At 47.9% G+C, this 15,200-nt stretch overlaps 1 protein-coding gene across 5 annotated transcripts in view; it reads right to left on the bottom strand.

Annotated features, from left to right (window-relative positions):
• WDFY4 (WDFY family member 4) overlaps nt 1-15,200 on the bottom strand; it is a 255,392-nt gene that overhangs the window by 157,682 nt on the left and 82,510 nt on the right. For all 5 annotated transcript variants that reach the window (XM_088842090.1, XM_088842089.1, XM_088842091.1 and 2 more), the window contains exons 15-24: nt 14,571-14,665; nt 13,125-13,362; nt 12,649-12,725; nt 11,386-11,607; nt 10,587-10,765; nt 8,208-8,439; nt 6,998-7,143; nt 5,862-5,973; nt 4,977-5,167; nt 1,862-2,014 (exon numbers count right to left, since the gene is read on the bottom strand). In XM_088842090.1, the coding sequence (XP_088698216.1) occupies nt 1,862-2,014; nt 4,977-5,167; nt 5,862-5,973; nt 6,998-7,143; nt 8,208-8,439; nt 10,587-10,765; nt 11,386-11,607; nt 12,649-12,725; nt 13,125-13,362; nt 14,571-14,665 (1,645 nt within the window). The remainder of the gene's footprint in view (nt 1-1,861; nt 2,015-4,976; nt 5,168-5,861; nt 5,974-6,997; nt 7,144-8,207; nt 8,440-10,586; nt 10,766-11,385; nt 11,608-12,648; nt 12,726-13,124; nt 13,363-14,570; nt 14,666-15,200) is intronic.

Genomic DNA, 15,200 nt, shown 5'->3' with positions numbered 1-15,200 from the left:
CCTCAGTCTCAGAAAGGGGTGGCCTTTTCTGAAGCCACAGGCCTAAGGCATGCATGACTTCAACTTCCTGTCCCTTTCAGCTTCTCAATGTCCTGCCCCTCCCTGCTGCAAACCAGTCATCAAGGATCTGCCCCTTTTACTGTAACCTACTCTCTGCTCCCCAAACCTTCCCTCTCCTTGAAGGACTTGTCCCATCAATAGTTGATTCTTACACTGGTAATTTAGATGCCCCCTTTTCACTGTTCAAGTCTCCTAAGTTCTGAAACACTTGTTTTTCTCTTCTTCAAAAACCCACTGTCTCCTTCTAGCCTCCTCCCTGCTCTTCACCTCACGTCCAACTCCACCGTTTACTCTTCCCTGGGCCTGTCAGTGACCTCTAAACAACAGACACATCCCTACCCTGACTTCACGTGACGTAGCCAGCACTGGGGAAATCCTTCTTCTTTTCAAAATTCTCTCCTCTCAATCTTTTAAAAATTTTATGTCATTTCATTTGTTTTATTGTGGGTTTTTAAAGCATCTTTTCTGCTTGTTTTTGTTAGTTGCCTATTTTCTTAACCCCAGTGTGAAAAGCACCAGCTCAGCTCAGGGGCTAGTTTATTCAGGGAGGGGGATGGGTGGTGCCCATGGTGGTTCCAGGAGCAGGCAGTGGGAGCCCGGTGGGTTCCTGTGTGGGTAATTCCTGGGCTGGGTTGGTGGCAATGATATAGAGGAGCCAAGATGCCTGAGGATGGCCACAGCATTTTGAAAGGGGCAGCAGTGTGGTCAAGGCATGCTGACTTGTTCAACAGGGTCGTAAGGCTATTTTGCATATTTGCTTCCTGCTGTACACTGGGAGCCCATATCCCAGGTCTGGTTGACTTCCCCGACAATCTTTGCATCAATCTCCAGATCCAGGAGGAGAAGGGGATGACAGAGGAAGAAATGTTTGGATGGCATCACTGACTCAATGGACATGAGTTTGAGCAAGCTCCGGGAGATGGTGAAGGACAGGAAAGCCTGGAGTGCTGCAGTCCGTGGGGTTGCAAAGAGTCACCTCTACTTGCAATAGCATCGTTGCAGGTGCCCAAAGCCATCTGCTCTCAAATGCCTGTGGTTGTTCTCACCCCTACCTGTGAGCAAAAGGCATCCACTCCACCTGGAACATTCCCCCACTGAATATGTTGTGCCAAACTCAGCCCCAGAGCCCTGATCCACGAGCTGAACTGACTGTCCCCTCTTCACACTCCCCAGAGGCCCTGTCCCCACTCACTGGCACCCAGCACATTGTAGCATCAGCTACGTCCTGCCTGGGCACAAATGGCTTTGTGTGTGGGAGCTGTGTCCTGGTTATCACCATGCCTCCAGAACACACCAGCATGTGACCAGTACTCGATAAATGATGCTTTGTGAAGGGATCTACCCAAAGGTCTGCCCGATACTCCTCACTCAGCCTCCTGTGTGTCCTCAGGATCTCTCACTCATTCCTTTATAAGAGCATTTCTAAACAGCAAAGCATCATCCAAAGGAATTGGTATGCTTTAATATCCTCTTATGTATGGAAGCCTACAGTTTAAAAATCTTTTCCCAGGTAATAGCGGATTTGACTCCCACACCAGTCTGTGAGGGAGAGATGATGGTCTCCCTTTCACACAGGAGAAGACTCAAACTCAGAGAAGTCAAGAAACTTGTCCGAGGCCACACAGCCTATTGGAGTTAATTACAAAGCAGGGCCTCTGAGCTCCAAAGCGTTTGTGGATTTCTCTTTCACTTCCACCTTGACCATGGAGGAAGCTGATCCGCTGGGTTTAGAGGAGGCTCCGGGTTTTCTGTATCATCACACACCTGCTTCTTTAGGGCTAGCGGCCAACCTCCAGTTTACCTCGAAATTGCAGAGGATGTGCTGAAAGACACCAACGTTGGTGATTACAGAGGGCCCAAAGCCCAGTTCTGCAGTGCCAGTGACAGACAGGATCAGCTGAAAAATGCGATGGTTCAGAAAAGAGGTCTTTTTTCTCAGGAGAAATGCCATTATCTGCAAAGATTAAAACACAAAGAAGTTTCCTAGTGAATACATCATCAGGACTCTCTCTCCCTCATTTACCTCTTCCTACCAGCACCTTTTGTCTGCCCAGTTTGAAAATACTCTGCTCTCTGGGACTACCTCCTCCATTGCCTTTTTCTCAGGAAGAAAGCATACACCAGCTTCTGCAGCTGCTTCCCCACCAGTGTCCACTTTTCTGTACTTGTATGGCTTCACCTCTCACTTGGGCCCCAGCTCCTTCCTGCATTTTCTACATTTCCAGAGTGCCACTGTCTCCTGGTTTCCTTCCACCTTTCTGTGCTTTTCTCATTTTCCTTTATGGGGCCCTACATTCATACCCATCACACAGATGTTGCTGTGTCACTAGGCAGCCACCATCTGCCCACAAAACCGGTTACATCAGCTTCACTTCAGGCTGCTGCCACCAGATGTGCCATTCTGCCATTCTGCTGTGCCAGGCCCTGGGAAACTGGCAACACACAGGCATCCATACCAGGGTCCAGGCACTGGAACTCCAGCGGCCCACACTCATCTCAGAGACTGACTCGGTGGATCTAACCTAGCCTCCTGTCTCTGTTGACCTCAGCAGCACAAAAGTCAGGCTGACCTGCCAACCACTTGTATCTGGGTTCTCATCCACTTCATTGAGATTCTCAGCTCAGCTCGTTCACAGCTCAATTCCCCATCTCCTTCCTGGATCTAACAAAGTCCACCCTTCTCCCTGTCCTCTCAGACACACTCTTCCAGTATGTCATCAGGAAGTCTCACTGGTTGTTATCAGCTGAATGTTTGTTCTTCCCAAACTCCAAATGATGAAAACCTAGTCCCCAGTGTGATGGTATTTGGAGGCAGGTCTTTTGGGAAATAATTAGCATTAGATGAAGGCATGAGGGTGGAGACCTCACAGATAGGATTAGTGCTCTCAAAAGAGTCACAGGAGAGCATTCTTCCTCTCTCTACTCTGCCATGTGAGGATACAATGAAAAGTTGGCCATCTGCAATCCAGGACGGTCCTCACTCAACCTGACCATGCTGGCACCCTGATTGTGGACTTACCAGCCTCCAGAACTATGAGAAAATTAATTTTTGTTGCTAATAAGCCACCCAGTCTATGGTATTCTGTTATAGCAGCCCAAACTGAGACAATTTAGATCAGCAAATAGTCTTTTCAGACTATTCCAGTCACTTCTTTGGCATATCTGACCATTCCCCACTCCCACACCAGGACATAATTAGAATGGCTGAAAGTTGCATGAGAAAAATCACTCAAGTTGACTGATTTCACTTTACATTAATAGTGTCAAATGTCAAATTGGTATTCAATTTGGCCTGGCAGTCCAATTCTGCTTTTTTATAAGCTGGCTTTCCTCATCCTACAGATGATGATCTCAACTCTTCTCCTCTCTCCACAACTTCCCACCACCACCATCCAACCCAGTACACAGCTGAGAGTTTAGAACCCAGACACGAACACTCTCATCTCCTAACCACCAGATCCACAAATGCCTGCACTGCATTCCTTCCTGTCACTGGCCTGGTTTCCATTCACCTGCCCTCTGGAACCCACCCCTCGCCTGCTCCTTGGGATAACTCTCCTGTCCTAGCTTCACCCATATTTCTCTTTTTTGTCACTTTGTTCCTGGTAAACATGGCAACAAGTACATATGTGTGTTTGTGTTCAGTTGTTCAGTCATGTCCGACTCTGCGATCCCACGGACTGTAGCCCAGCAGGCTCTTCTGTCCATGGGATTTTTCAGACAAGAATACTGGAGCAGGTTGCCATATTCCTGATCCAGGGATAGAGCCTGAGTTTCCGGCATCTTCTGCATTGCTGGTGGATTATCTACTGCTGAGCCACCAGGAACAAGTTCATATACATCGTGCCACATGAGCATGCATATTAGCAAGAAGAGGTGCTAGAAATGGATGAGGCAGAGTGAGGAAGAGGCAGGAGACACACTGTGGTCCAGCTGTGGCCACAGTGCAGGTGAGAAGGGGCTGCTTGACGTGACACCAGGCAGCTTTCTTCTAAGACCCTGGCTTGGGTGCCAAAAAGACAAGGAGGCTCTTTCCTGCCCACACTGGGCCCAGAAGGAACCTTCAGCTGTTGTGCTTCAGTGACTTTGTCTAGAATTTGACCCTAGTCGCTGCCCTCCATGATTCCTTTCTTGGCTGCCTCTCAGCCAGGCAGGGCACTCCTGGAGGACAGTGTCCACGTCTCATCTGACATTATGAACAGCAAATAGCAATATAATCATGGTGCACTCACACACAGCAATTACTCTGAGCAGCCATGCTTCTAAGCACTCAGCATATATTAACTCTGCGATCACGAGCCTACACAATAGGGGCTGTTATTATCCCTGTCTTACACAGAATAGAACTGAGGCACAAAGGTTAAGAAACTAAAGCTGGCCAATGTTTCTAGGCCGTTTCGTCTGGGCCAGACATGATTCTAAGCCTTCCACCTGTATTGAATCATCTAGTCCTCCCTGCAACCTCATGATACAGGAGACACAATAGATCGTATTGCACAGGTATGGGAACCAAGGCAGAGAGGGTAAGTAACTCAGGAAAAGTTAAATAGAAAGCTAGGAAGAGGCTCGATTCCAATCTAGCAGTCTGGTTCCAAGGTCTGGGCTTAGCTGTCATGCTAGATGCAAAGTAGGGGGATCGCAAATGATTCTTGACTTCATCAGTGAAAGATGTTGGCAGCCACAGACAGGTGAGCATCCCCATCCTGATGAGAGCCCCTCTCTGGCTGGTTGTCACCTGGCCCTCTGCTCTGGTGATGCTGAGGGACCAAGGAACTTTCAGTTTCCTTTCTCCAAAAGTCATACTGATAGGAATGTCCACTTGGGCCAGCAAGGCTCCTCCCTGTTCCTCAGGGATGACAGCTTCTTGCTGGGTGGTGGTGGAGCATTTGTAGACTCAGGTGGGAAGGTGGACTTACCTGGTACCCACAGATGTGCTGCATCAGGCGGTCACACATGACATTGCTGGTCAGAACCAAGTGCAGGACTTTCACAGCCGCATACATGCTGTGGTCATCCGTTGCTAAGGAAATGAGGCCCAGGAGGATGGCAGGCCCGCCAATGAAGTCCAGGCTGCTGGCAGCAGGACTGGAGTGGAACACCCTTACCCCTGTGTGGGACAAAGACATTCCTGAGTCCACCACAACTTCATCGCAGTGGAAATTCCTCTGGCAGCATGCAAGAGCTGTCGGGGACATCATCCACTTACAGCTGTGGGACCTGTGCGCAGGACAAGCTGGGGGGAAGAGTAGGGGTTTTAAAAGTTTTAGGTCACTGAGAGATCCTGTGCTGAGTCCTTTCTGGGTCATAGAAGGCTGAAACAGCCCAGGAGATTTCAGACCTCCACCCTCTTAGTCCAGAATGCCAGATGAGCCAGCCATCCTCTGAGCTGGCTGCTCTGGCAACCTCTGGCTCTTGTCTGGGCTCTGGATCCTGCAGCATTGGCCCCCGGCATCTGTTTTGCTCTTGTCTGATTGCAAGGCACAGTCACCAGTTGTTTTTTTCACCCAAACCACCACCACAGTTACCTCTGCTCAGAGGCCCCGCTATACTCACTAGATAGGCTCTGTTGTGCATGGATACCAGCTTGGTTAGTAGCAAGTTCACTACCAGTTGTCAGATACAGCAAAGTGATTTGATCTCTGCAGGGAAGCTGACTCTCTGGTGGGGTTAACTTTCAACTCTTAATCTCACCATCTGAGCTTCTCAGACCACTCAGTCTTGCCTACCACCCCAGAATTCCAGGCTGCACAAGTGATGCCAGCCACATGCTCTTCTTCCCAAATAGCAGTAAAAGTTCATACCTAATTGGCCCACAACAACAGCTCCAATGGGTCGAAGAGAACCCGAGAGATGACCAGCACAATTTCTTAGCAAGAACACAGGCACGGCACTGTCACGGGATGAAATGTTCATCTAGAGAAATTGGCAACAGTTAGTCCTAAGCAACTTTCTTGGAGAGGAGGAGGTCTTGTTCAGGAGCCTCCTAGAGGGCAGACATCCTGAGGCCTGGCACTCCGTTAGTGTAAGACATTGGCTAAATAATAACTGAACCAACATCAGAGGGACTGAAGCCAAAATTGAGGTTCTGTCCTGTCTCCCAGTCTTTGGCTTAATCAGAAGGGAGAACCTTTCATTATACAATTGTGCCACCAATGTCCCACATGGTCACTAATTAAACAAATGCTCACAGTGAGGAGTCAATTAGAGTAGGAAGGCCCTGAGGACACTTGGAGGCATAAAGTGTTGAGAAGCCCGGGGCTGCCTTCTTCCCAGTCTAGGGTCATCCAGCTCTGCAAGTCCTGGCATCACTGGTCTCCAAGGTCCAGAAGACGGCACCCTGGCCTCTTCTAGTAGAAGACTCTGTGCTGGTAAGGCATAGTTTTAGTGCTCAACAGGACTTAACCCCTGATCCCACCTCCTCAGGAAAGGGGGGGGACCCTCTGCCTGTGAGGGTGGCGAGAATGGAAACAAATGAGCCCAAATTCATCCACAGTAAGCAAAAGAGCTCTTTATGCAAGGCATTAGGAAATAGGAAATCTAATGGCCTCTTTACCTAACTAACTTGTCTGCTTGCTGCTTTGCAAAGTTTTGCTTAAACACAATGACTCAAAGACTATTTTACAATCCTAGGGGTTAGTAGCACCCAGGAAAAGGAAGTTTAATAGTGTTCCCAGTGTCACAAATGTTGTTTAAATATTCCATTTGTTCTTGCTCTACTGAAGAGAATGAAGAGTACTACTTTCCTCTCTGAAAGAAGAGATTTGGTCTTGAGGAGTATGAATGGGCAGGAGTCATAGAATATTTTCACAAATGAAGTGTGTCTTTCAACACATACACACACAAATGTGAATCAGTGTTCATTTAATCACTGAAAACTGCAGCAAGCCATGAGATCTTTATTCCGAAAAGGAGCAGCAAGTGACGTTAGAAGGTGTACCTCTTTGGCAATCAGACGGCTGTCCACCTCATTGTATGTGCTTCTGATGTCTGCAACACTGGTAACGGAGGAGCTGGCTATGTGAAGGCCAAAGGAAACCTTTTCCTCTGCAACCAGGGGCGTCACTTCCACACCAGGATCCTCTTCTACAACAACACATCTTCAGTTATTTCTACTCTCACTTTACTGAGTAGGAAATTAACTCTCAGAAGAGTGAGCATCTACTGCTACATGGCAAAGTCATCACTGAGCAATGTTTGTAGCTATTATATGTTATTACATTGTATGTCATATATGTTTTGTCCCCACCTGTGATTTCTGACACATCGAAAACTGTAGAGAAATCTCACAGCATTAACCCTACTATAAAATAGAAGCACTCCAGGTATGAAATTACTAGTACAAAGTCTTGAGACATCTATTGTGAATGTAACCTCACCCCCAAAACCAAAGTGATGGGCTGAAAGCCCTATAGTTTTCAACGAACTGCATGTTCGTGGTAAACATCTCCCTTGGTCTTAGCACACAGGTGCTCACTCAAGGAGAGCTGTACGTGCTGCTTTAGAAGCACGGTGTTAACCAAGAGGTGATGAAACTTTGGCTCTAGACCTGGCCTCCTCACACTGTTCTTGCCAGTGTTCGTTGCTAGAGGAAATGAAGTTCAAAGAACTCATGAAGCCTAAAGACACAAATGTTCCACAGTGCTCTGTCACCCTTCACCATGCAAGAAGGTGTCAGTACATAGATTCATTTATCATTCTTCCCAGATGAGAGCTGACCCCCTTGACTTGGCAGAGCACAGACAGCAATACTCCCTGCTTGAACAGCCGACAATCAATAATGAAAATGTGGATGTTTTGTCTGCCTGTTTAATAATTGAAGATGACAGTATACTTCAGTTAAAAAGCTTCTTCATTAAAAGGAATGTAACTTATTTATCTCATTCTCTTCCCTCCTTCTTTGCTGATGATGTTGCCTACCCACTTTTCTCTATTACGCACTCTGGAATTGAAACCTACAGGAGACTGTAATTTCCTTTTCTGCGACATTTTCTATTGGCTTGTAAACATATAATAATCCAATTACAGAGGACTTCCCTAATGACTGGCCTGTATGATGAGTTTTTTCCTTATAAATAAGCTATAAATAACTGGATATCTATTTAAAAATTAGAATCAGCAAGATCATTATAAATCAAAACACCCCATACCTTGGACATGCACAGCCTGGAAGTTACCACAGTATCTTGGTCCAAGTTTGTTAATAACTTCCAGAGTTTCCATTGAGATGGCTTCTTCAAAGAAGTACGTGGGGCCCAGACGCCATATTAGTAATGACTTTTGTTTCCAAATTCGAGGGGTAGCAATATATCCATAAACATCCACAAATGAGGATGGATCCATTGAAAGGAATGGTCCCGGTAAAGCCTGAATGTACAACATCTGTTAAAACAAAAAGGTGGGGGAAAGGGGTAGATGGGACGTATTTAATCTCAGAATTAATCAAATAAATACATAAAACAAAAATGATATACCTTATTCATCTCTCAAAGTAAAAACTTTATTCACAAACATTACAAAGATAACTCTCAAAGCTGAGACACACTGCATAAAACAGTTTATAAGAAAAATTCTGTGTGTATGTGCTCAGTTGTGTCCAACTCTTTTATGACCCCAAGGACTGTAGCCCTCCAAGCTCCTCTGTCCATGGGATTTCCCCGGCAAGAATAGTGGAGTGGGTTGCTATTTCCTCCTCCGGGGCATCTTCTCAACCCAAGGATTGAACCTGAGTCTCTTGAGTCTCCTGCAATAGCAGACAGATTCTTTACCACCAGCACCACCTGGGAAGCCACGTGGGAGTAAAAAACTGACATTGTGCCTTTGGAAATAAATGTGATAAAAAAAAATATAAAGTGTGACTAAAAGGTTCATCTTTTTTTCCAGTCATTTCACAAAGAACTTTGAAGTCCAATGTTGGCACATTAATTAAGTTTTACATACTAAATATAGCTACAGACTAGAAAGGAAGAAATAAAACTGTCTCCATTTGCAAATGGCACGTTCATGTAGAAATTTCTAAGGAATCCACAAAAAACAGACTAATAAGTGAATTCATCAAAGTCACAGGATATGTGATCAACACATAAAAATAAATTGCCTTCTATAGACTAACAAAGAACATGCAGAAACTACAATTGCTCACAAGAAAAATAAATACTTTTTTGTTCTGCAAAATCCCATGTGAAAGAGGATGAAAGAAAGCTATAGATTAGGAGAAATTATTTACAAAATTACATATCCAACAAAGGACCATTATCTAAAATATTTAGATAAAACTCTTAAAACTCAATAGTAAAACAGTTAACAATCCAATTAGAAATGAGTGAAACATATACACAGACATCTCTAAAGAGGATATACAATGTGCAAATAAGGTTCTAACATGTGAGGACAGTTGTTTCATCTCCAACCTAAGTCCATCTTTTTTCTTGCTCAACAGACACCTGCATCTAAACACAGACCTTATGTTTATGCCATTTAAATTTCACTTGCTGATCCTGACCCAACTTGCTGAAATCATCTTGGAAAGTCATCTCTGTCAGTCTTGGCCCTTGGCCATTCTCCATGTCATATTTTGCATATTTTGACATATTCCCACGGGCATACCTTCTAAGCTCCATGCTGACTCACTCTGGTTCAGCAGGCCCCCGAGGCTGGATGTTCATCTATGTGCCAACTCTCTAAACAACACATCAGCCTTGTAACTATAAATTCAATATGATTCATCAAGTGTATACTGCATGCTTTCTGTAAGCAAGTTCCAGATATCAATAGGACAAGGCTCTTAGCCTCACATTACATGTTCTACTTCACAGAATACAATCTATTCTATGAAGCAAGACTGGATACCAATATACTCTGTGAAAGAGGACCAAAACTAGCCCACTCTGTAATTATGCCTAAAGAGATTTTAAAAAAAAAGACTTTGGGTGACCACAAATGCAACCACATTTTTCATCCTGGCTAACGTGAGTGACCACTGCTCTTTCTCCAGTGACAGTTTAAGCCCTTTCCCTTTCCTTCTGCTTCCTGATTAAAAGTTCTGAACATACATAGATACCAAACTGTCTCTCTGACAGCACTGCATTCAGAACTGACTAACTTCCACTTTTTTGAACCCTCCCCAAAATCATCTAAAGTGAGCCCAAATCCTGTTAGTTCCTCCTAACGCCTTCCTACACCATGGTAAGGAGGGTAAGAAGGCTCTTGCTACAGCAAGCTTCATAAATGTACCTCTTGTTTTGTACTATATGCATGCTCCTAGAGGTATTTGACTGGAGGGCATGGACAGTTCCTAACATCTAAAACAATAGCTAACTTATATTAGGTATTCAATAAATATTTAATGTGGGAAGGTACAAAGGAAGAAAAGAAGGTGCAAGGTTAAGAACTGTTAACAATTGAAGTCAAAAGTTAACTTTACATTTTGAAGGACCTTTTTTTTAATGCTCTTGATGAATCCGTCTGGTTACCTCTGTGATTAGGAGGCATGGCCATGAGGTAAGCACAGCTTGGGGGAAACATCTCACCTTGGCTGAGCCGATGACCTGTCCATCCAGATAGGTGAAAACTGTACAATTCCTTTTCATTTCCTTGGTGACAACCACAGCCAGGTGGTGCCACTGACCACAAGCCAGCAGCTGGCCACACCTGACCCGAAGTTGGCGTCCCGCAGAAGGCTCAGGGTCATCCTCGGGTTCCATGACATCTGGAAGAGAACACAAGCACCAGACCTCACCTGCAGTGTCAGGGAGCAGCAACCCAGCACCGGTGCCCTAGTGCCAGTGAAGCGAGCGCTGAGCCTCCCATAGAATACTAACAGCAGCAGGAGGTTTCATTGCTGGAGCCCTTGCTTTGTGCCAGACACTAAGGTAGGTGCTATCATGATTCCCATGTTACCATCTTGAAGCACAGAGAGGTGGGGTAACTTGCCCAAGGTTGCGTAGCTGGAGTTCAAACCCAGGAGTCAGGGTCTACTTATCACTAGACTGCCTCCATAGGGATACACATGGGCTGGTAAAGTCCCAGAAGGGAAGGAGCTTAGGCGGCTGGGCTGTGTGTGAAGGACACCACGCCAAACGCTGGGCCTTCCAAAGTCGATGTCTCACTATGAAACAGGGCACAAAAAACGGGCATGGCCATAACACCCTGGGCTTGGCCATCACAGTCCACTTTGGACCACTGCAGGCAGGTGAGTTTGGAGATCTAGGTGGCAGAATCAGAATCAGCCACCTACCTATACAGCTGAGGGCAGGCAGACACCCCAGGCTCTTGGGTCAAGAGCTGCTGCCTCAGTCCCACATCCCCCAAGTGTGGGCTAAATCTTACCCAGGGGCTGAAACTCTTTCTCTTCTGTAGACACAACCAAGGAGAGGTCTTCCGGGCAGAGGCTGACAGAGAAGCAGATGAAGGGCTGCTCGGTCCTGGCCAGGTGGCGCACCAGGGTCAGGAAGCGCAGTGGATGCCCCTCGGTGGCTGCGCTATGCCTGCTGATCAGGAACCAGCAGGAGAAGGTCAGGCCCCCGGGCGGAGGGAAGGACCTGGCAGCACCTGGGGTGAGAACACAAGCACGCCCTGAGGCTTCGTCCTGCTGTGCAAGCCTGTCTAGACTCACTGTGGCTCTGATTCGGCCCAGGGGTAGCCCTGCTGTGTGCCAGTACTGGGCCCTGTCTGACCCACACCCACTTCACGGTGACCCATGCAGCACGACGCTCTTGGCTCCTTCCTTAATCATACTCGCAGGAATAAGTCATATTCCCTCCAGGACTTGAGCCTAGATCTTCAGAGCCTCTCTCCAAATTAGCGGCGTTGCTAAGGGAGCAGAGAGGGAGCACACCCCTGAGATCCATCACCACGTGGCCCATTGGTCAGCTGGTCTAAAGCCGGGCTATGAGCTATGCAGGGCAGAGGAAGCTGGACTAGCTAGGCTAAACCTTGCCTGGGGAGCACTCACTCTAGGGATACCCAGGCTGGCAATACAGGTGGGGTCCACTGTCCTCACTGAATGGGCAGAATCAGGCTTGGAGCTGTGCCCTGATGAGCTGTAAATGCCACGGCTCCTTAGCACCCACCCTCCCACAGAAACCCACACCCTGGCTCTCCTGACAGGGGGTGCCTGGTCTTCATCTGAGAGCAGCACTGTACAAAGCATGCCAAGGCCCAGCTGATCCCCACATGAGTCAAGGATAGGCTTGTTCCTGAGTGGCCATCGGCACAGAGCTCACATTCCTCTCTAGAGTCCTAAGGTGGGGTGAGGTGTTCATGTTGGCCTCTGTCAGTCATCGGCAAATGGCATCAAACGCAGGCTCAGCTTCCAAGTCAGCCGTCAAGCCCATCAGTACTCACTGAGCCCTGATATGTGCCAAGCTGTGGGCTGGGCCCTTGGGATGCACAGTGAACAGGACACCCCTGGCTCAAGACAGAAACGACCAAAGGGAAGGATGAATCCTCTTCAGACATGTGGGACCAAGAGGAAGACTCATGCTTTCTGGAAATGCCAAAAGGAAATCTGAAATCGAGACTCCCCAAAGACTTACTCCCAGGTCAGGGGGAGGGAACCTCAGCAAGTTAAACCCCCAGGGAAACACATACCTGTCCCAATCCCTCCAGAGACCGAGTACTCCGTGCTTGCTCCCATCACTGTAGCCAGAGTCGGAACAAACAAACAGCTGGAATAGGAAAGTGTCTCAGATCATTGAACTCCAAGCCAACCGCTGATGTGACGTCTGCCCCTCTGTCTGGCTTCAGGGGCCTCACTCCCTCCTACATCACGGGGCCCCCAGGACACAAAGTGATTGTTGCTGGCACCATGGCCCTAAGAAAGGAATCTGGTTGGAGGCTGGAGGGAAGGGCAGCCTAGAATGCAGACAGTCAGGAGAAGGAGACAGTCCTGGCCTTAGATGGCTAGGGATGCTGCCCTTGAAGACAGGGTGTCTGTGGCCCAGATATTTTCCACAGCTGACTGTGAGAGCTGATAGAAACTACAGTTTTGTAATCAATATTATAATTCATCCAAGGCATTGAGAAATTAATGAAGTATATTTCAAGTGTATGAAAGCCTGCCATACCCGTAACCTTCCACGGACATGTCGAATTCCACGAAGGATGGAGCCAGGGCCGCCCTCTGAGGCTGCAGGTTGCGGGGGGAGGTCATGGAGATGAGGCTCAGTGCCGTCTGAAGGGTGAGGGTCGAGCTCTGGGATGGCCCCATGGGCCTGAGGGCCTGTGTGCTTGCTGGGTGAGGGCTGGCATCCGCGGGGGCCACTGCAGAACCCTCAGCAGGCACTGGCATCGCTGCCTGTGACCCTAGGGCCGCAAGCAGAAGAGCTGTGTCTTTGCTCAAAACATTTCCACTCCTCTTCTGTCAACAGCCCCCACCCTTCTGCCACAGTCCCCAAGGAGGGCTCTGCAGAGTACCATGTAGTCCCAAACCCCCAAGGTGGCCTCCTGGGCCCTCCACTCACCCTCTTGCCTGGGACCTCTCCTGATGCTGATAACACTGAATCAATGGTGAAAACCTGCTCCTCCCGGGAACTTCTTCTGCCTTTAATTCTATCATCGCTGCCACTCCTTTCTATTACACATTTTCTGTGGCTGTCATTGGCGTGCCCCATTAGCTGTCCCTCACTAGGGCTTCGTCCTGGCTCTCTGACCTCCAACTCTTTACCACAACAGCCTGTCTCCTCAAAGCTCTGTTTCCCACCTCCAGCTCCTGGCCCACTCCTGACTCTCCATCCTTGCTTTTCAACTGGGCCTCCTAGCCCTAACATCCTATGCGGTCCATGGCTTTCTCTTCTCCAAGCTGGTTCCCTGGACCAGCATCTTGCCAGGTACCAGGCCAATGCTTTGTCCTCCAGACCCCCTAACTCCTTGCTGAACTGTGAGTTGTGTGAAGCTGACCCTGTTCTTCTGTCCAGGGGCAGTTCTGGGTACCCTTGAGTATGCTGTGACAAGAAGGTAGCTATGCTCCAGGCGTAGAAAGGGACCAAGTACATGCTCACCATCACCATCTTATATGGGGCTAGCAGTCTTCCTCCTTCCAGATCTGGTCTTTATCTGGGGACCACGGATCTGATCTTTCTGCTCATCCTCATTCGCTCCATTGAGCAGCCTAAACCATTTTAAAATCTCTCTGCTTCCCATATTCCATAAAGGATTCCTTACAGGAAACGCATGTTCTCTTTTAAATCCCATTGCTGCTGCTGCTACTAAGTCACTTCAGTCGTGTCTGACTCTGTGTCACCCCATAGATGGAAGCCCACGAGGCTCCCCTGTCCCTGGGATTCTCCAGGCAAGAACACTGGAGTGGGTTGCCATTTCCTTCTCCAATGTGTGAAAGTGAAAAGTGAAAGTGAAGTCACTCAGTCGTGTCTGACCCTTAGCGACCCCACGGACTGCAGCCTACCAGGCTCCTCCATCCATGGGATTTTCTAGGCAAGAGTACTAGAGTGGCTTGCCATTGCCTTCTCCGTTAAATCCCATTATCCGGCCCCTATTCTCTCCTCTGTCCTCACCTGGGCATCCAGAGTCCCCTCCATGCACATGAGATGAATTGAGTTTTTTCGTTGCAGCCGATGGAGGTGAAGCAATTCCAAGACCTAGAAACTGTCTGAATATCATAACAAACAAGAGAACCAAATGATGACATTTTCAGCCAAAAGTTTCCTCCAGTTGCATCTGAACACTTGTCCTAGATCCCAGAGCCTGCTGGTTCCCCCACCATGCCTTCCCCCTTTTCCAGGAAAAGGCCTGGAATCATTTTGCCTCAGGCCATACAGAACCAGGGTGTCCCTGACCTGGCACTCAGACCAGAGAGCTGGTGAATTTAGGTGCTTTTGACTTAACCAGTGACCAGCTAGAAGCCCCAAACTGGACCTGGAGAGGAAAAGGATCTTGTTGGGAAATAACTTTGCCATACTTTGTTTCTAAGTTTCTAACAGACTTTCCCCTGGGTCCCCTACCTGCTGGCTGGAGGGGTTGCCTTTGATCCCCCTGCACTGGATCCTGTATGCCTCCAGGGATCCAGCAGCTTGTGGCCCTGAGCACCACCCTCCCGACATCTACACCCTCTAGGGCCACAGGTGTTTAAGTGACCCTTGACCTCCCTCCTGCCTTTCCTCTGCTTTTTCTCGTCCTCTGTGTCT

Source organism: Moschus berezovskii, chromosome 12 (genome assembly GCF_049115385.1).
Source record: "Moschus berezovskii isolate FMDL1 chromosome 12, NW_MosBer_1.0, whole genome shotgun sequence".
Classification (NCBI taxonomy): domain Eukaryota; kingdom Metazoa; phylum Chordata; class Mammalia; order Artiodactyla; family Moschidae; genus Moschus; species Moschus berezovskii.
This window is presented reverse-complemented; position numbering and strand designations above follow the sequence as displayed.